This window comes from Cherax quadricarinatus, chromosome 10, assembly GCF_038502225.1.
Source record: "Cherax quadricarinatus isolate ZL_2023a chromosome 10, ASM3850222v1, whole genome shotgun sequence".
Classification (NCBI taxonomy): Eukaryota; Metazoa; Arthropoda; class Malacostraca; order Decapoda; family Parastacidae; genus Cherax; species Cherax quadricarinatus.
Window position 1 is genome coordinate 37,467,688 of NC_091301.1, and position 22,270 is coordinate 37,489,957.

Genomic DNA, 22,270 nt, shown 5'->3' on the forward strand with positions numbered 1-22,270 from the left:
TGAGGAAAGAGGATTAAAGGGTACCAATGGAAGTGAGCCAGATGGTTTGATGACATTGCTTTATTGGGTTAATCTGGGTCACTAAACTTCTGGGTTAATAACCCAGCTTTTTTTATTCATTATGGAGGAAAAACTTTGCCTCTCCTAACTGGACTCAACTGAACCCAATTTGTTCCTCAAAATATGCCTAAAATATCAATGTCCATAGTTGCTGCAATTTTAGATTCGGTGCATGAGCAGTGAGGGTCCCTTCACCCACAGCTATAGTAACAGCACTGACAGTTCCCACAATCATAGAAATGATCACTGAATGTTTTTACATTTTTAATAAAATATCTTCGTGTATTATTAAAATTATATTTTTTCTTTTCAGAAGTTAACATGAATGTAGATGGTAAGGTTAACAAGAGGAAAAAGTATCGTCGCACAAAACGTGTTGTCAGTCACCCAAACCTTCTGTTTGAGAAATGGCTCCAAGAATGGCAAGAAGAGGCAACACTTAAAAATTCAAAGATGAAACACCACTTTCAGAAGGTATGTTACACATGATAAGAGAATAAATATAGACATGAGTTTGTATCTGTAAGAAAACGTTATAAATTAATTTCTCTATCTTATGGGTTCTTTCCAATCTCTAACTTAAACAATGAGTTTAGGGAGACTGATTATCATAAAAATCTCTTCAATGAATTAAATACAATACTGGAGAAGGAACACTACATGCTTACCTCTGCTGCTGTAGCTGTAACTATTAACCCTTTGGGGGTCGACAGGTCCTCTCAGAGACTTGTTCTCAGGGTCGGCCAAATTTCAAAAAAAAAAAAAAAAAATTTTTTCTTATGAAAAAATAGTTTTTTTTCTAAACATTATAGGCTAAACAAAAAATTTTTACCATCAATACTTACTGAGATATGGAGACGTGAAATTGACGAAAAAGGTGCACCGTGTGGCAACATCGCCGACTGCCATTAACCGGTATTCTTCTATTTACTTTTTTATGTACTATTTTCTATTATTTTTTAATTTTTCTTTTTCCAAGTAACTTTTATGGCCTGTGAGACCAATATGAGCACTATTTTGTAAGTTATTTCTTTTTCAATACTACACAGTAAGGGCGTAAACACTGTTGTCATTGTTTTGTTTACAAAAAATATTTACACAAACAATATGAAATATTGTTTATTACTATTTTTCTATATTTTATATACACATATACAGTCACAGGGAATGTTTCTAGAAGTTCTGCAGCCTGTGGAAGTCTTTAAAACATGGTGTCATGCACAGTGGTGTTTTACACTCCTCACACATAAAACGAGTGTGTTTGCATTGTTGTGGGCTTTTTCTTGTATGTGCACAGACGTAGCACCTCTTCTGAGCCTTTTTCTTGAAAGCAGTAGCAGGCAGTTTTACCAGGAAGTGATCACCATGCTTCAAACAAGAAGGAACTTGTTGAAAATTTGGTGGGCGGTCTATTGCAGGTGTTGTTCCTTGGTACTTGAATACTATTTGTCTGATGACAGACAAACAGAATTTTCCGTATGGTGGTTTGTTTCTGGTCCTCATCTTATACATATTATAAGCATTCAGCATGGAAATGTCCAGTAGATGGAAAAAGAGTTTTATGTACCACTTATAACTCTTGCGAACACAATCAGCAAACCCAATCTGCATGTCACATTTGTCCACTGAATGCATATTGAAGGTGTAATCAATCACAGCTGCAGGTTTTAAAATGGGTTTATTGCTCTCTCTATGCTGCTTGCCAGTGTCTGCCATTTCATTAGGGTGAATTGATGACAACAGTGTGACATCTAGTTTGTCATGCCACTGAAATGCCATGATGTCATTGGCAGCAAACGCCTGCACCTCACCTCTACGAGTGCCAGTGTCAAACCTGGGCATATGTTTCCGATTTGCACGCACTGTGCCACACACATCTGTTATGTTCACTCGCAAAAAATCACTGAGTGTGGGGCTTGTGTACCAGTTATCTGTATATAATATATGCCCCTTACCAAGATATGGTTCCATCATTGTTCTAACCACATCACCAGAGATGCCCAATAACTTCCTGGTATTTTGCAATGTATAACTTCCAGTGTAGACAATAATATCCAATACCAGACCACTGTAACAATCACAAAGCACAAACAACTTTATACCAAAGCATTTCCTCTTGTTTGGTATGTACTGCTTGAAAGAGAGTCTTCCTTTGAACAGAATCAAAGACTCATCAATTACAAGCTTCCTGAAGGGATAAAAATACATATTGAATTTCTCTCTCAGATACACAAACACATGCCTAATCTTATATAACCTGTCATTTCTCTCAGGCCTGGTTTTGTCTGAGAAGTGAAGCATACGTAACATTAGCACAAATCGATTCGTTGTAATAATGTTGGTAGAATCACCGACAATATGTAAAGTAAAAGGACACAAGTGCAACTAATGTGACGTTTTAGTAGTAGTAGTAGTACTACTACTACTACTACCACTAGTATTGCACCTCACTCTGAGCTTTTATATACCCTCTGTGTCCATATCCTGTTTATATCGGCTTGACAAAGCTCCTGGAGAGCGAAACGTTGCCACAATAAAATATCACATTAGTTGCACTTGTGTCCTTTTACTTCACAAATCGATTCACTGGCATTATATCACTGAAACCTGGGGCTGCAATCAGGCGGTCTGTTGACCAGTATGATTTCACTCTGTGCTTATACACATGTGGCATAAGCATTATTGTGGCAAAGAAAAGATTCATCTCAGCCACAGTTGTCTCCTTCCACTGGTGCAGACGTGATTTTGGTGAAAGTATTTTATTTGCCATGGTGTATTCGTAGTATGTGTTGCTTTCCATGACAATACTTTCCATCAGGGGTTCGTCAAAGAATAACTCGAAACATTCCAGTTCAGTGGCATTGTTCCCAAGTGTACAAGATGGCCGTATTCCACTTTGGCTGTCATCAAACTGGTGGGGATTTGGGACAAAATTGACAGCTTCCTGCCAATCCCAAGTGTGGTCTGCTAGTGGGTACTGGACAATGACAGGTGGTTGTGGTTGTGGAGGTTGTGGTTGTGGAGGCTGGTGTGGTGGGTGGGTGGGTGGGGGATGGTGGCCTTTGTTGTAGATCAGCTGAGGCAGCGGCGTGGGTGGCAGCGATGTGGGTGGCAGCATGGGCCACTGCTGGTGCCTCACACCCGGCACCACCACTACCACCACTATGCACATTTTCCATCCCAATTCTAACACTATCATCATCATTTTCACTGTCAGTTCCTGTTGTACAGCCACAGGATGTACTCCTAGATGTACTCCTTCCCCTTGGAATAGCATATGGCACACTACCAGAGCGCATATATCGTTGTATATACTTACGCTTCACTGGGGAATATTGAACTTCACTATCACTACTGGAACTAGTTTGAAGAGCTTGTAGTTCATAATCACTATCACTATCATCACAAATGCTCACATCTGAGTCTGGGATTTGGGAAAATAGGAGTTTCCTCTTTGATTCTGGTACAAATGAATGTGAACAAGACGGCCCAGTACCAGAGGTGGAAGGCTGAGGGTCGTCTGAGTTTCCTCACTATTACCGATATTATGGTCATTAGTTTCAGTCAAAACCTCACCAAAACCTTGAAACTCATCTTCACTGGCACTTCCATCTGTATTAGAACTGTCACTGGGGAACAAAAGTGTCCCAATTCGCCGAGGAGTGAGGAACTTCTTACTGCGAGGCATGGTGGACATTACACAAATAACCCACACATAAAAGAGAGAAGCTTACGACGACGTTTCGGTCCGACTTGGACCATTTATGGTGGACATTGTTTACTAAGATGGTGTTCCCACAATGCACCACTGAGTCCCAGATTTTTTTTCTACCATGCACACCGACCACACAGACCCATTCTCTCACATCTAGGCCTACCAGCCTTTTCCCACAAGATTTGACGGTGCTAGAATTTATGCGTACAGTGGAACCTCAAAAATCAAACGTATCACATATCGAACGTTTCGAAAATAAGACCATTTTTTTGGACAAACTGTATCCCTATTATCAAACGCGCCCCTATTTTCGGACCGCCGGGTACGGGACTTGTCCGCTGGCCCGCTCTGTCCGCGTCCCCGCGCAGGCGCCGTGAGCAGTCTAGCTTTGTTTATGCTTGAGTGAACACTAACCTGCGATCTCATTCACACATTTTATGATTATTTAATTGTGTTTAGTGCTTTTGGGGCTGTGAAATAAGCTGCCATGGGCCCAAAGAAACTTGCTAGTGGTACCCCTGTGGTAAAGAAAGTGAGAAACACCATAGATGTGAAGAAGGAAATAATACAGAAGTATGAGATTGGAGTGAGACTTGTTGAACTTGCCAGGATGTACAGAGGACTGTGGACAGTTATTTTGTGAGACAGAAACAGACAACTGTGGACAGTTATTTTGTGAGACAGAAACAGATGACTGTAGACAGTTATTTTGTGAGACAGAAACAGATGACTGTGGAGTTATTTTGTGAGACAGACAATTGTGGACTGTTATTTTGTGAGACAGAAACAGACAACTGTGGACAGTTATTATGTGAGACAGAAACAGACGACTGTGGAGTTATTTTGTGAGACAGAAACAGACAACTGTGGAGTTATTTTGTGAGACAAACAGACGATTGTGGACAGTTATTTTGTGAGACAGAAACAGATGACTGTGGACAGTTATTTTGTGAGACAGAAACAGACGACTGTGGAGTTATTTTGTGAGACAAACAGACGATTGTGGACAATTATTTTGTGAGACAGAAACAGATGACTGTGGATAGTTATTTTGTGAGACAGAAACAGAGGACTGTAGACAGTTATTTTGTGAGACAGGGGTCCAATGACTCTCAAGCTGGTCCTAGTGGCATTAAAATACAGAGAAGGGAAGCAACCCCAGAGAGGGCTTTGATACCGGAAGTCCTCATGGAGTGGGATTCTCCTTCCAAACAATAACCCCAACTCCCTCTCTCCTCCTTCCTATCTTCCAGATGCCATCACCAATCTTCAATAAAGGTAAGTAAAAATGTTATTTTATATTACTATACATAATTAACCCTTTGAGGGTCGACAGGCCCTCTCCGAAACTCGTTCTCAGGGTCGGCCAAATTTAAAAAAAAAAAAATTATTTTTTCTTATGAAAAAATAGTTTTTTTTTTTCTAAACATTATAGGATAAACAAAAAAAATTTACCATCAATACTTACGGAGATATGGATGCATGAAGTTTGCAGAAAATGAGCCGCGTATGGCAACAGCGGCGACTGCCGCTCACCCGGTAAACTTTAGTTTACTTGTATTTGAAGGTTTGTTGTTTTTTTCACTATTTTATTTTTTCACATAACTTATGTGGCCTATGAGACCAAAGTAAGGTGCAATGTACATATATACACTCGTTGTATACAACACAATAAGCACACAAACATAATTATCAATATATTGTTTACAAAACTTGTTTACAAAAACAAACAATACAAAACATTGTTTATTATTATTGTTCTATAATATATATACCAATATACAGTCACTGAACATATTCCTATTAGTTCTGCAGCTCGTGGAACTCTGAAACATGGTGTCATACACAATGGTGTTTTATCTTTCTCCCTCATTCTATCTCTTTCAATCTGTCTCTCTCTTTCTATCTGTCTGTCTATCTCTGTCTCACAGGTACACATAAATACAAGTATACATAGTATAAATTACCTAGGATAACCCAAGAAATCCAGACAAAGTGCTATACTCTGCTTGAAGATGTGAGTAAAAGTGATGACACAGTCTTGTGGCTCTCTGAGACAGAGAGCTAGACGGATAGACAGATAGACAGGGAGCTTGACAGACAGACAAATAGACAGACAGAAATGTTAGTGTACCAGTACCAGTGTACTAGTGTTCCACCCTCCTCCTCTTCTTCCTCTTCCTCCTCTTCCCCCTACTCTTCCTCCTCTTCCCCCTACTCTTCCTCCTCTTCCCCCTACTCTTCCTCATACTCTTCCTCTTCCTCCTACTCTTCCTCTTCCTCCTCCTCCTCTTCCTCCTCCTCCTCTTCCTCCTCCTCCTCTTCTTCCTCTTCCTCCTACTCTTCCTCTTCCTCCTACTCTTCTTCCTCCTCCTCCTCCTCTTCTTCCTCTTCCTCCTCTTCCCCCTAATCTTCCTCCTACTATTCCTCTTCCTCCTCCTCTTATTCCTCTTCCTCCTACTCTTCCTCTTCCTCCTCCTCCTCTTCCTCCTCCTCCTCTTCTTCCTCTTCCCCCTACTCTTCCTCCTTCTCCTTCTCCTCCATAGTGTAAATTACCAGGAGTCAGCAGCTGTCAAAATGACATATTGTCTCATTACTCACTCCCCCCTCCCGCCTGTCAAAACAATGGGGTCGGATGCTGCTTCCCTTCCTCCATTCTATCTAATTATCTTTCTCCCTCATTCGATCTGTCTTTTTATCTCTGTCTCACAGGTACACATAAATACAAGTATACATAGTATAAATTACCTAGGATAACCCAAGAAACCCAGACAAAGTGCTATACTCTGCTTGAAGATGTGAGTAAAAGTGATGACACAGTCTTGTGGCTCTCTGAGACAGAGAGCTAGACGGATAGACAGGGAGCTTGACAGACAGGCAAATAGACAGACAGAAATGTTAGTATACCAGCAAAAACAAAGGGAGGGAGATGTTTATCTCATCTTTTGGCATCAGCTCTACCCTCATTTACCCTCATCAAACGTCAGCACTTATCAGATGTTATCTCCCCTTATCTTGTTACTGTCATGGGTGAACATTTATTATTACCTATTATTATTATTATGTATTATTATTATGTATTATTATTATGTATTATTATTATGTATTATTATTATTATGTATTATTATTATTATGTATTATTGTTATCATTACGTATTCTTCTTCTTCCTCCTCCTCCTCCTCCTCTTCTTCCTCCTCCTCCTCTTCTTCCTCCTCCTCCTCTTCTTCCTCCTCCTCCTCTTCTTCCTCCTCCTCCTCCTCCTCCTCCTCCTCCTCCTCCTCCTCCTCTTCTTCTTCCTCCTCCTCCTCCTCCTCCTCTGCCTCCTCCTCCTCTTGCCTCCTCCTCCTCTTGCCTCCTCCTCCTCTTGCCTCCTCCTCCTCTTGCCTCCTCCTCCTCTGCCTCCTCCTCCTCTGCCTCCTCCTCCTCCTCCATTCTTGGAACAAGTTTGAAGAGCTTGTAGTTCATAATCACTATCACTATCATCACCAATGCTCACATCTGAGTCTGGGATTTTGGAAAATAGGAGTTTCCTCTTTGATTCTGGTACAACTGAACGTGAACAAGATGGCCCAGCACCAGAGGTGGAAGGCTGTGGGTTGTCTGGGTTTTCCTCACTATTACCCATATTATGGTCATTAGTTTCGGTCAAAACCTCACCAGAACCTTGAAACTCATCTTCACTGTCACTTCCATCTGTATTAGAACTGTCACTGGGGAACAAAAGTGTCCCAATTCGCCGAGGAGTGAGGAACTTCTTACCACAGGGCACGGTGGAAATTGTGTACTATGATGGCATTCCCACAATGCACCACTGGGTCCCAGATTTTTTTCCTACTGCGCACACCCACCACACAGACCCATTCTCTCACATCTAGGCTTATCAGCCTTTTCCTGTGAGATTTGAGGCCGCTAGAATTTATGCGTACTAGTACGACAAAAACCCCTACGTGTAAGACGTACTAGTACGACCAAAACCCTCAAAGGGTTAAAGACTGTAGCATTTGTTGTGTGTATGTAAAACTGTAATTAATCTCTATAAAATGTATTTTTTTTTGTGAATATTTTTGGGTTTCTGGAACGGATTAATTGTATTTCCATTATTTCTTATGGGAAATATTGCTTCGAATTTCAGACTTATCGAATTTAGAACTAGCTCCTGGAACGGATTAAGTTCGAAATTTGAGGTTCCACTGTACTAGTACATCAAAAACCCCTACGCATAAGCCATACTAGTACGTCCGAAACCCCGAAAGGGTTAAGGAACTACGTTATATCCTTCGCTGTCAAATGTAAGCCAATTATATGTGTTATTTCATTGTTGGCTTCATGTAAATATAGTATAGGTTATGGCAAAACTTTCCAAGTTTCAAGAAAATTTAATATTGAAAATGAGCATTTCTTCCAGAAGTGGAAAAAAAAATTATTTTGGCAAAAGTTTTTAAAATTGCTAAAGAAGCATCGTCAGTGTTATTGGGAATTAGTAGGAGACATATGCAAGAATTACACTAGCTTGTAAAATAAAGCTTCAAGCTGTGGCCCAAGCTAAGTGTGGTTTATTCATACTGTTGTTTCCCATGGTACTGATGAAATATCCTTAGTGACTGTAAAAAACTTCTGCCAATAATTTTGCTATTTCTGGAGAGTGGTTTAATAGTACAAATAAATTTGGGTAAACCTAGTTAGGCCAGGAATTGCAAGTACAAGTATCATCTGACTTACGACCGAGCTTGGTTCCGATCAACTGGTCGTAAGTTGGTTGGTTGATTGGAGTTTGTTGTACAACCTGGCCAGTTTGGAGACACGCACTCCACTTTCATGCACAGAAGTGACCGGACTGGCTTGTAAACATTGGCACACTAACTGAAGGCAGGCAGCTGAGGCGCGCTGAGGCCAGTGGGATGTGTGGATGTGTTCTGGATGAATGATGTAGGTCAAGTTTTTGTTCGTAGGTCAGGGGAAATTTTTTACGCTGAAACGCTTCGTAAGTCAATTTTATCGTTAGATGAGGCCTTTGTAAGTCGAGGGTCCACTGTATGTATGTGTGTGTGTCCATATATATATATATATATATATATATATATGTATATATATACAGTGGACCCCCGCATAACGATGGCATCGCATAGCGATTTTTCCGCATAACGATTACTTTTATCGCAAAATTTTTGCCCCGCATACCGATTAAAAACCCGCATACCGATTTTCGTCCGAGACGCGTCCAATGTGCCCTCAGCCAGCCTCACATGTGCCGCTCCGTCCCATTGTTTACCAGCCAGCCTCCGCGGTAACATCCAAGCATACACTCGGAATATTTCGTATTATTACAGTATTTTCGGTGCTGTTTCTGGAAAATAAGTGACCATGGGCCCCAAGAAAGCTTCTAGTGCCAACCCTACACCTCAAAGGGTAAGAATTACTATAGAGATGAAGAAAGAGATAATTGATAAGTATGAAAGTGGAGTGCGTATAGCCGACCTAGTCAAGCTGTACAAGAAACCCCAATCAACCATCGCTACTATTGTGGGCACCAGAAAGACAATCAAGGAAGCTGTTCTTGCCAAAGGTTCAACTGTGTTTTCGAAACAAAGATCGCAATTGATGGAAGATGTTGAGAGACTCTTATTGGTGTGGATAAATGAAAAACAGATAGCAGGAGATAGCGTCTCTCAAGCGATCATATGTGAAAAGGCTAGGAAGTTGCATGAGGATTTAATTAAAAAAATGCCTGCAACTAGTGATGATGTGAGTGAATTTAAGGCCAGCAAAGGTTGGTTTGAGAGATTTAAGAAGCGTAGTGGCATCCATAGTGTGATAAGGCATGGTGAGGCTGCCAGTTCGGACCACAAAGCGGCTGAAAAATATGTGCAGGAATTCAAGGAGTACATAGAAACTGAAGGACTGAAACCTGAACAAGTGTTTAATTGTGATGAAACAGGCCTGTTCTGGAAGAAAATGCCAAGCAGGACCTACATTACTCAGGAGGAAAAGGCACTCCCAGGACATAAGCCTATGAAAGACAGGCTTACTTTGTTGATGTGTGCCAATGCTACTGGTGATTGCAAAGTGAAGCCTTTATTAGTGTATCACTCTGAAACTCCCAGAGCGTTCAGGCAAAAGAATGTCCTCAAGGATAATTTGTGTGTGCTGTGGAGGGCAAACAGTAAGGCATGGGTCACTAGGGAATTTTTCTATAACTGGTTACACCATGCATTTGCCCCCAATGTGAAAAATTACCTAACTGAAAAGAAATTAGAACTTAAGTGCCTCCTGGTGTTAGACAATGCCCCTGGTCATCCTACAGACGTGGCAGAGCGACTTTATGGGGACATGAGCTTCATTAAGGTGAAGTTTTTGCCTCCTAATACCACTCCTCTCCTGCAGCCCATGGACCAGCAGGTTATTTCCAACTTCAAGAAACTGTACACAAAAGCTCTGTTTGAAAGGTGCTTTGTAATGACCTCAGAAACTCAACTGACTCTAAGAGAGTTTTGGAGAGAGCACTTTAATATCCTCAATTGTGTAAACCTTATAGGTAAGGCTTGGGAGGAAGTGACAAAGAGGACCTTGAACTCTGCTTGGAAGAAACTGTGGCCAGAATGTGTAGACAAAAGGGATTTTGAAGGGTTTGAGGCTAACCCTGAGAATCCTGTGCCAGTTGAGGAATCCATTGTGGCATTGGGAAAGTCCTTGGGGTTGGAGGTTAGTGGGGAGGATGTGGAAGAGTTGGTGGAGGAGGACAATGAAGAACTAACCACTGATGAGCTGCTAGATCAACTTCAACAGCAAGAGGCCACACCTGAGGAAATTGCTTCGGAGGAGGGGAGAGAGAAATTGAAGAAGTTGCCTACTTCAAAGATTAAGGAAATCTGTGCAAAGTGGCTTGAAGTGCAAACCTTCATGGATGAAAATCACCCTCACACAGCTATTGCAAGCCGTGCTGGTGATTATTACACTGACAATGTTGTGAAACACTTTAGGCAAGTCATAAAGGAACGAGAGGTACAGGCCACTATGGACAGATATCTTGTGCGAAAGAAGTCCAGTGACTCTGAAGCTGGCCCTAGTGGCATTAAAAGAAGAAGGGAAGTAACCCCAGAAAAGGACTTACTACCTCAAGTCCTAATGGAAGGGGATTCCCCTTCTAAACACTAACACACTCTCTCCCCTCCTCCCATCCCATCAATCATCACCAGATCTTCAATAAAAGTAAGTGTCATTTAATTGTGCATGCCTTTTTCAGTTTGTGTGTATTAAAATTAACATTTCATGTGGTAAAAAAAATTTTTTTTCATACTTTTGGGCGTCTTGCACGGATTAATTTTATTTCCATTATTTCTTATGGGGAAAATTCATTCGCATAACGATTATTTCGCATAACGATGAGCCCTCTTGCACGGATTAAAATCGTTAACCGGGGGTCCACTGTATATATATATATATATATATATATATATATATATATATATATATATATATATATATATATATATATATATATATATATATATATATATATATATACAGTGGACCCCCGCATAACGATGGCATCACATAGCGATTATTTCGCATACCGCTTACTTTAATCGCAAAATTTTTGCCGCGCATACCGATTAAAAACCCGCTCACCGATTTTCGTCCGAGACGCGTCCAATGTGCGCCCTCAGCCAGCCTCACATGTGCCGCCCGTGCCATTGTTTACCAGCCAGCCTCCGCGGTAACATCCAAGCATACACTCGGAATATTTCGTATTATTACAGTGTTTTCGGTGCTGTTTCTGGAAAATAAGTGACCATGGGCCCCAAGAAAGCTTCTAGTGCCAACCGTACACCAATAAGGGTAAGAATTCCCATTGAAATGAAGAAAGAGATCATTGATAAGTATGAAAGTGGAGTGCGTATCGCCGACCTAGTCAAGTTGTACAAGAAACCCCAATCAACCATCGCTACTATTGTGGGCACCAAAAAGACAATCAAGGAAGCTGTTCTTGCCAAAGGTTTAACTGTGTTTTCGAAACAAAGATCGCAAGTGATGGAAGATGTTGAGAGACTCTTATTGGTGTGGATAAATGAAAAACAGCTAGCAGGAGATAGCGTCTCTCAAGCGATCATATGTGAAAAGGCTAGGAAGTTGCATGAGGATTTAATTAAAAAAATGCCTGCAACTAGTGATGATGTGAGTGAATTTAAGGCCAGCAAAGGTTGGTTTGAGAGATTTAAGAAGCGTAGTGGCATCCATAGTGTGATAAGGCATGGTGAGGCTGCTAGTTCGGACCACAAAGCGGCTGAAAAATATGTGCAGGAATTCAAGGAGTACATAGAAACTGAAGGACTGAAACCTGAACAAGTGTTTAATTGTGATGAAACAGGCCTGTTCTGGAAGAAAATGCCAAGCAGGACCTACATTACTCAGGAGGAAAAGGCACTCCCAGGACATAAGCCTATGAAAGACAGGCTTACTCTTCTCATGTGTGCCAATGCTACTGGTGATTGCAAAGTGAAGCCTTTATTAGTGTATCACTCTGAAACTCCCAGAGCGTTCAGGCAAAAGAATGTCCTCAAGGATAATTTGTGTGTGCTGTGGAGGGCAAACAGTAAGGCATGGGTCACTAGGGAATTTTTCTATAACTGGTTACACCATGCATTTGCCCCCAATGTGAAAGATTACCTAACTGAAAAGAAATTAGAACTTAAGTGCCTCCTGGTGTTAGACAATGCCCCTGGTCATCCTACAGACGTGGCAGAGCGACTTTATGGGGACATGAGCTTCATTAAGGTGAAGTTTTTGCCTCCTAATACCACTCCTCTCCTGCAGCCCATGGACCAGCAGGTTATTTCTAACTTCAAGAAACTGTACACAAAAGCTCTGTTTGAAAGGTGCTTTGTAATGACCTCAGAAACTCAACTGACTCTAAGAGAGTTTTGGAGAGATCACTTTAATATCCTCAATTGTGTAAACCTTATAGGTAAGGCTTGGGAGGAAGTGACTAAGAGGACCTTGAACTCTGCTTGGAAGAAACTGTGGCCAGAATGTGTAGACAAAAGGGATTTTGAAGGGTCTGAGGCTAACCCTGAGAGGATTATGCCAGTTGAGGAATCCATTGTGGCATTGGGAAAGTCCTTGGGGTTGGAGGTTAGTGGGGAGGATGTGGAAGAGTTGGTGGAGGAGGACAATGAAGAACTAACCACTGATGAGCTGATAGATCAACTTCAAGAGCAAGAGGCCAGACCTGGGGAAACTGGTTCAGAGGAGGGGAGAGAGAAATTGAAGAAGTTGCCTACTACAAAGATAAAGGAAATCTGTGCAAAGTGGCTTGAAGTGCAAACCTTCATGGATGAAAATCACCCTCACACAGCTATTGCAAGCCGTGTTGGCAACCTGTACACTGACAATGTTGTGAAACACTTTAGGGAAGTGATAAAGGAACGAGAGGTACAGGCCACTATGGACAGATATCTTGTGCGAAAGAAGTCCAGTGACTCTGAAGCTGGCCCTAGTGGCATTAAAAGAAGAAGGGAAGTAACCCCAGAAAAGGACTTGCTACCTCAAGTCCTAATGGAAGGGGATTCCCCTTCTAAACAGTAAGAAGATAATGCTCTCCCCTCCTCCCATCCCATCAATCATCACCAGATCTTCAATAAAAGTAAGTGTCATGTAAGTGTGCATACCTTTTTCAGTTTGTGTGTATTAAAATTAATATTTCATGTGGTAAAAAAATTTTTTTTTCATACTTTTGGGTGTCTTGCACGGATTAATTTTATTTCCATTATTTCTTATGGGGAAAATTCATTCACATAACGATTATTTCGCATAACAATTACCCCTCTTGCACGGATTAAAATCGTTAACCGGGGGTCCACTGTATATATATATATATATATATATATATATATATATATATATATATATATATGCAATAAGATCACAGTAAACAGGTGATTTCAAAATATGCAAAACAACCACTCTGAAAGAATAGAGAAATTCCAAGCGCTTTCGTGACTACTCACATTATCAAGGAACTATGAAAGTGAAGCATCCAAGGAAGCTATATAAGGGGTCCGGCCAGCACCTCACTATCTGATCCCACAACGGTTAAACACGTGATGCGCGGCGAGCCAACTTGGATAGGTCCTTTGCACAACTCACCCCCAAGCTATTCTACCCAAGAAAATTTAAAAATTATTTGTCCAGTGTATTATTAAATTCTTCCCAAATTCTATTAATTATAAATGGATCTAATTTATATAAACCAAAGGAAATATTCATATTATTGTCAAAACTGCTTTTTATGAAACAAGATTCAATTATATTCCTGTCGACCATGGACTTGCTTGATACTACTTTCTCAACTTTTTGAAAATCAATTGGATGGTTAAAATCTCTTACATGAATAAATAGAGCATTGGAATCTTGTCCAGTTCTAATGCTATATTTATGTTGTTTTAATCTTAGTTCGAGATTTTTACCAGTTTGACCGTAATAAACTTTATCGCAAATTTTACAAGGAATCTTATAGACACATCCATCAGCATTTTGGGGGGAATTCTTTATCAAAAGTTTTTTTTACTGTATCAAGATTTTTGAATACAACTTTAATATTAAAAGTCTTAAGAAGAGAAGGCATATCAACCAAGTTTTCATGGTAAGGGAGAACCAACATATTTTTAGTTGAATAAGGCTGGTTGCCCCTTTTTGGATTATAAAAAGTGTTTCTAGCAACTTTAAAAGATTTATCAATTACATTTCTTGGGTATTTTAAATCATTACCTATTTCATAAATTTTGGATATTTCCTCATCTATGAACTCTGTCCTATGTCCACTATTATTCCTCGCATCAAGATAGAGTCAAACTGTCTGTTTTCTCATCAATGTTTTTGAGAGCTTTACGAATTTGTAGTCCTGAGTTCATAGATGAGGAAATATCCAAAATTTATGAAATAGGTAATGATTTAAAATACCCAAGAAATGTAATTGATAAATCTTTTAAAGTTGCTAGAAACACTTTTTATAATCCAAAAAGGGTTGTTGAGGTGGTTCGGACATGTAGAGAGAATGGAGCAAAACAGAATAACTTCAAGAGTGTATCAGTCTGTAGTGGAAGGAAGGCGGGGTAGGGGTCGGCCTAGGAAAGGTTGGAGAGAGGGGGTAAAGGAGGTTTTGTGTGCGAGGGGCTTGGACTTCCAGCAGGCATGCGTGAGCGTGTTTGATAGGAGTGAATGGAGACAAATGGTTTTTAATACTTGACGTGCTGTTGGAGTGTGAGCAAAGTAACATTTATGAAGGGGTTCAGGGAAACCGGCAGGCCGGACTTGAGTCCTGGAGATGGGAAGTACAGTGCCTACACTCTGAAGGAGGGGTGTTAATGTTGCAGTTTAAAAACTGTAGTGTAAAGCACCCTTCTGGCAAGACAGTGATGGAGTGAATGATGGTGAAAGTTTTTCTTTTTCGGGCCACCCTGCCTTGGTGGGAATCGGCCGGTGTGATAATAAAAAATAAATAAAAAATATATATATATATATATATATATATACAGTGGTCCCTCGTTTTTCGTAATTAATCCGTTCCTGGAGCCGTTACTATAAACGAAATTTACGATTTGCGAATCAATTTTCCCCGTAAGAAATAATGTAAATACAATTAATCCGTTCCTGACACCCAGAAGTATTAAAACAAAAGAATTTTTTACATGAAATATACATGTAGTACATAAACAATACAATGGGAAATGATGAATGAAACATTAACAGCGTAACACTTACCTTTATTGGAGATTCTTCTCAGTGTATGGGAGACTGGAGGAGGAGAGAGTTTGGATTGTTTACAGTTTGGAAGGGGAATCCCCTTCCAGCAACACCTCAGGTACCAATTGCTTCTCTGGGGTTGCTCCTCTTCTCTGTTTCTTAATGCCACTAGGACCACCTTGAGAGTCACTCTAGTCTTGTCTCGCAAAGTAACTGTGGAGAGAGCTCTGTTTCTGGTGTCTCTTTAACACTTCCCTAAAATGGCCCAAGACTTTGTCACTGTACATATTTCTCACCTTCTTTACCACAGGCTTGGCACTAGGAGCTTTCTTTGGAGCCATGGTAGCTTATTTAGTACTTGCAAGCACTAAAATGAGTGGAATATTATGAAATATTTTGTAGGAGCACTTGACGGGACCTTCACTCACTGGTAAACAATGCCAGACTGGCTGGGAAGGGAGGCCGCCCCGTCTCACACCGTGCATACGCGTCCCGGACGAACTACTATTCGCGAGTCAACCTATGAAAAGCAAGTTCATGTTTATACGAAAATACCCCTATGATTGGCGAAATTTACGATTGCCGAGAACTACGAAAAGCGAGGGACCACTGTATATATATATATATATGCAATAAGATCACAGTAAACAGGTGATTTCAGAATATGCAAAACAATCACTGTGAATGAATAGAGAAATTCCAAGCGCTTTCGTGACTACTCACATTATCAAGGATAATGTGAGTAGTCACGAAAGCACTTGGAATTTCTCTATTCTTTCACAGTGGTTGTTTTGCATATATATATATATATACAGTGGACCCCCGCATAACGATCACCTCCCAATGCGACCAATTATGTAAGTGTATTTATGTAAGTGCGTTTGTACGTGTATGTTTGGGGGTCTGATATGGACTAATCTACTTCTCAATATTCCTTATGGGAACAAATTCGGTCAGTACTGGCACCTGAACATACTTCTGGAATGAAAAAATATCGTTAACCGGGGGTCCACTGTACAGTGGACCCCCGCATAACGATATTATTTCAATCCAGAAGTCTGTTTGGGTGCCGTTATAGACCGAATTTGTTCCCATAAGAGATATTGTGAATTAGATTAGTCCGTTTCAGACCCCCAAAAATACACATACAAAAGCACTTACAAAATTACACTTACATAATTGTTCGAGTTGGGAGCTGATCGTAAGGCAGGGGTCCACTGTAATATCTTTATTTACTACACGTACATGTACAAGATTGGTGGATGAATTTAGTAGGGTGTGCAAAAGAAGAAAATTAAAGGTGAATACAGGAAAGAGTAAGGTTATGAGGATAACAAAAAGATTAGGTGATGAAAGATTGAATATCAGATTGGAGGGAGAGAGTATGGAGGAGGTGAACGTATTCAGATATTTGGGAGTGGACGTGTCAGCAGATGGGTCTATGAAAGATGAGGTGAATCATAGAATTGATGAGGGAAAAAGAGTGAGTGGTGCACTTAGGAGTCTGTGGAGACAAAGAACTTTGTCCTTGGAGGCAAAGAGGGGAATGTATGAGAGTATAGTTTTACCAATGCTCTTATATGGGTGTGAAGCATGGGTGATGAATGTTGCAGCGAGGAGAAGGCTGGAGGCAGTGGAGATGTCATGTCTGAGGGCAATGTGTGGTGTGAATATAATGCAGAGAATTCGTAGTTTGGAAGTTAGGAGGAGGTGCGGGATTACCAAAACTGTTGTCCACAGGGCTGAGGAAGGGTTGTTGAGGTGGTTCAGACATGTAGAGAGAATGGAGTGAAACAGAATGACTTCAAGAGTGTATCAGTCTGTAGTGGAAGGAAGGCGGGGTAGGGGTCGGCCTAGGAAAGGTTGGAGGAAGGGGGTAAAGGAGGTTTTGTGTGTGAGGGGCTTGGACTTCCAGCAGGCATGCGTGAGCGTGTTTGATAGGAGTGAATGGAGACAAATGGTTTTTAATACTTGACGTGCTGTTGGAGTGTGAGCAAAGTAACATTTATGAAGTGATTCAGGGAAACCGGCAGGCCGGACTTGAGTCCTGGAGATGGGAAGTACAGTGCCTGCACTCTGAAGGAGGGGTGTTAATGTTGCAGTTTAAAAACTGTAGTGTAAAGCACCCTTCTGGCAAGACAGTGATGGAGTGAATGATGGTGAAAGTTTTTCTTTTTCGGGCCACCCTGCCTTGGTGGGAATCGGCCAGTGTGATAATAATAATAATAATAATAATAATAAATAACATGTACAAGGTATACAGGCCTAGCTGACATCAGTGACATACTACTGTATAGAAAGGCACTTGTTATGCTGAGTATTTCAAGAAAATTAAGTCAGTGTCCCAGGATAACACCCACACTAGTCGACTAACACCCAGGTACCCATGTACTGATGGGTAAACATAGGCAACAGGTGTAAAGAAACACGCCTAATGTTTCTACCCTGGCTGGGAATCAAATATTTACCAAAAATCATATATGGCTAACCCAAGCCAGGTACTAAAAATAAGCCATGTTGACTTTTTTGGGGTTATCCTAGGTTCTCTGCACATATGCTGCTATGTGTGATAATCTATAGAGAGAAAATAACATTTTTGTTTCATGTTTATAGTGGAGTATGAGTGTATATCATAGTTAGCCCTGTGCTATATTCCGTTTTCTCTAATATAAGCCACCAAGACAAGGATACGAGAACGGTATTTGTTTACCATATCCTCTTCGTAACTGTCGAACTGCTCGGTGTTATGCCAAATATTATTCATTCTGGAGTATTTAGCATGTTTTATGTTATTTTATTGTGTATTATGTTAGATCAATTCTGATAGGCAAATAAGCTGTAATGTTGATATTAGTGTAATAATAAAGCAGATTCTCCTGCATCATGAGACAGCTCATGGCAACCGACAGTGGCTTCAAAGCCACCTTATATTTAATGGATAATGTACTGTGTAGGTGCTTTACATAATGAGAAGCATTTCTTTTATTCATTGGAACCATGGCTAGGGCTAAAAGTAAGCAGGTTAAAACAATAAATGGAGAAAAAGAAATTGGAATGACTTATGCAGCAAGTAGCGCCACCTAACAGTACCAGCAGGTTCAAATTCAAATTCAAAGTTTATTCTCTATAAAGATTACAATGTTGAATTTACAGAATTTGGTTGTTGTGTGGTTTACATGTAGTTAAATAATGATTACAGAGTGTACCACTAGAACGCCTAGCATGGCTAGGCATATCGGGCAGACTTAGTTTAATTCTTTATTTTAAAATATTACAAATTATGAGGTAAGTTGGTATTATGGCTAAGTGACTAAATACTAGTTTGTGAGTTTAGCAATGTGAATGCTTTTGTTTTGGCACAGTACATAGTTTCAGTATTGGAGTATCATAGGATTCATTATTTTAAGATTGAGATTAATATTTCTGTTTATGGTTGGTGTGGCGACCCTGGAAATTTGAAATTATGCTAGCCAAAATTAGTGCTGAATAACTGAAGGAACTGAATAACTGATTGCCGGATTTGTGATGGCGGACCTGTACTGTATCTCTCATAGGTCCTTCAACACTACTGTATCTTTCATAGGTCCTTCAACACTACTGTATCATAGGTCCTTCAACACTACTGTATCATAGGTCCTTCAACACTACTGTATCATAGGTCCTTCAACACTACTGTATCATAGGTCCTTCAACACTACTGTATCATAGGTCCTTCAACACTACTGTATCATAGGTCCTTCAACACTACTGTATCATAGGTCCTTCAACACTACTGTATCATAGGTCCTTCAACACTACTGTATCATAGGTCCTTCAACACTACTGTATCTTTCATAGGTCCTTCAACACTACTGTATCATAGGTCCTTCAACACTACTGTATCTTTCATAGGTCCTTCAACACTACTGTATCTTTCATAGGTCCTTCAACACTACTGTATCTTTCATAGGTCCTTCAACACTACTGTATCTTTCATAGGTCCTTCAACACTACTGTATCTTTCATAGGTCCTTCAACACTACTGTATCTTTCATAGGTCCTTCAACACTACTGTATCTTTCATAGGTCCTTCAACACTACTGTATCTTTCATAGGTCCTTCAACACTACTGTATCTTTCATAGGTCCTTCAACACTACTGTATCTTTCATAGGTCCTTCAACACTACTGTATCTTTCATAGGTCCTTCAACACTACTGTATCTTTCATAGGTCCTTCAACACTACTGTATCTTTCATAGGTCCTTCAACACTACTGTATCTTTCATAGCTCCTTCAACACTACTGTATCTTTCATAGCTCCTTCAACACTACTGTATCATAGGTCCTTCAACACTACTGTATCTTTCATAGCTCCTTCAACACTACTGTATCATAGCTCCTTCAACACTACTGTATCATAGGTCCTTCAACACTACTGTATCTTTCATAGGTCCTTTAACACTACTGTATCTTTCATAGGTCCTTCAACACTACTGTATCTTTCATAGGTCCTTTAACACTACTGTATCTTTCATAGGTCCTTCAACACTGCTGTATCTTTCATAGGTCCTTCAACACTACTGTATCTTTCATAGCTCCTTCAACACTACTGTATCATAGGTCCTTCAACACTACTGTATCTTTCATAGCTCCTTCAACACTACTGTATCATAGCTCCTTCAACACTACTGTATCATAGGTCCTTCAACACTACTGTATCTTTCATAGGTCCTTTAACACTACTGTATCTTTCATAGGTCCTTTAACACTACTGTATCTTTCATAGGTCCTTTAACACTACTGTATCTTTCATAGGTCCTTCAACACTACTGTATCTTTCATAGGTCCTTCAACACTGCTGTATCTTTCATAGGTCCTTCAACACTTCTGTATCATAAGTCCTTCAACACTATTGTATCTTTCATAGGTCCTTCAACACTGCTGTATCATAGGTCCTTCAACACTGTTGTATCTTTCATAGGTCCTTCAACACTACTGTATCATAGGTCCTTCAACACTATCATAGGTCCTTCAACACTATTGTATCTCATAGGTCCTTCAACACTACTGTATCATAGGTCCTTCAACACTACTGTATCATAGGTCCTTCAACACTGCTGTATCTTTCATAGGTCCTTCAACACTACTGTATCATAGGTCCTTCAACACTATTGTATCTTTCACAGATCCTTCAACACTACTGTATGTTTCATAGGTCCTTCAGCACTACTGTATCATAGGTCCTTCAACACTACTGTATCATAGGTCCTTCAACACTATTGTATCTTTCATAGGTCCTTCAACACTACTGTATCATAGGTCCTTCAACACTACTGTATCATAGGTATTTCAACACTACTGTATCTTTCATAGGTCCTTCAGCACTACTGTATCATAGGTCCTTCAACACTACTGTATGTTTCATAGGTCCTTCAGCACTACTGTATCATAGGTCCTTCAACACTACTGTATCATAGGTCCTTCAACACTATTGTATCTTTCATAGGTCCTTCAACACTACTGTATCATAGGTCCTTCAACACTACTGTATCATAGGTCCTTCAACACTACTGTATCTTTCATAGGTCCTTCAACACTAATGTATCTTTCATAGGTCCTTCAACACTACTGTATCTTTCATAGGTCCTTCAACACTACTGTACCTTTCATAGGTCCTTCAACACTACTGTATGTTTCATAGGTCCTTCAGCACTACTGTATCATAGCTCCTTCAACACTACTGTATCATAGGTCCTTCAACACTACTGTATCTTTCATAGGTCCTTCAACACTAATGTATCTTTCATAGGTCCTTCAACACTACTGTACCTTTCATAGGTCCTTCAACACTACTGTACCTTTCATAGGTCCCTCTACACTATTATGATGGCTGACTCTAGAAGGATGGGTGCCTGGTTATTTTTATGGGCTCTGGATCCAAGGAATTTGATCTATCCTCAGCTTCCTTTAATCAAAGCAAAATGTGCTTGTTTGTCATGGCATTGGTTGTCCCTCTGCAGGTCTAACACTGCCCCAGGAATGGAGGTATCATTATAGATTAAGAACGGTTTATTTGAATTAATGAGTTTTCCTTTTTTAAATATTTTTTTTTTACACAAAACTTGCATATAGGAGAATAAAATTTTATGATGCTTCGGTCCGACTAGGACCATTAACTAGTCGGACTAAATCGTTGTGCAGGTTATATGTGTATGTCCTGTGTGCAGCTTATTTGTATACTCCAGGCATGGTATTGTGCCTTTTTATTCCTTTTTTTTTTTTTTTGTTACAAAATGTATTATAAATTAACCCTTTCAGGGTCCGTCCCGTAGATCTACGGCTGGTTGGTGAGTGTCCAAACCGTAGATCTACGCCAAAATTCTAGCGCCGTCAAATTTAGCGCGAAAGCGCTCATAGGCCTACATATGAGAGAATGGGTCTGCGCGGTGGGTGTGCGCCATAAACAAAAAATCTAGGCGCCTGCATAGCATTGTGGGAACGCCGGCTCAGTCACCCTTGTTCACCATGTCTCGTCGCAAGTCAGCTCTGACTCCCCGGAAAATTGGGACTCTCCTCTTCCTGTCTGATAGTTCTGACACTGATGGAAGTGGAAATGAAGACGAATTCTACGGCTTTGATGAGTTAGTGACCGAAAATAATGACCAGGATATCAATAATAGTGCAGAAAACCCCGACGATCCTCGACCTTCTACCTCTGGTGTGGGCACTCGTGACTCACGGTCGGTTGTTCCTAAACGTAAGAGAAAACTAATA

The 22,270-nt window shown here is 40.3% G+C and overlaps 1 protein-coding gene across 2 annotated transcripts in view; it reads left to right on the plus strand.

Moving 5' to 3' along the window:
• The first annotated feature begins 376 nt into the window (after window positions 1–376).
• mus81 (mus81 structure-specific endonuclease subunit) overlaps window positions 377–22,270 on the plus strand; it is a 355,921-nt gene continuing 334,027 nt past the window's right edge. For both annotated transcript variants that reach the window (XM_070083779.1, XM_070083780.1), the window contains exon 1: window positions 377–534. In XM_070083779.1, the coding sequence (XP_069939880.1) occupies window positions 382–534 (153 nt within the window). In that variant the 5' untranslated portion in view covers window positions 377–381. The remainder of the gene's footprint in view (window positions 535–22,270) is intronic.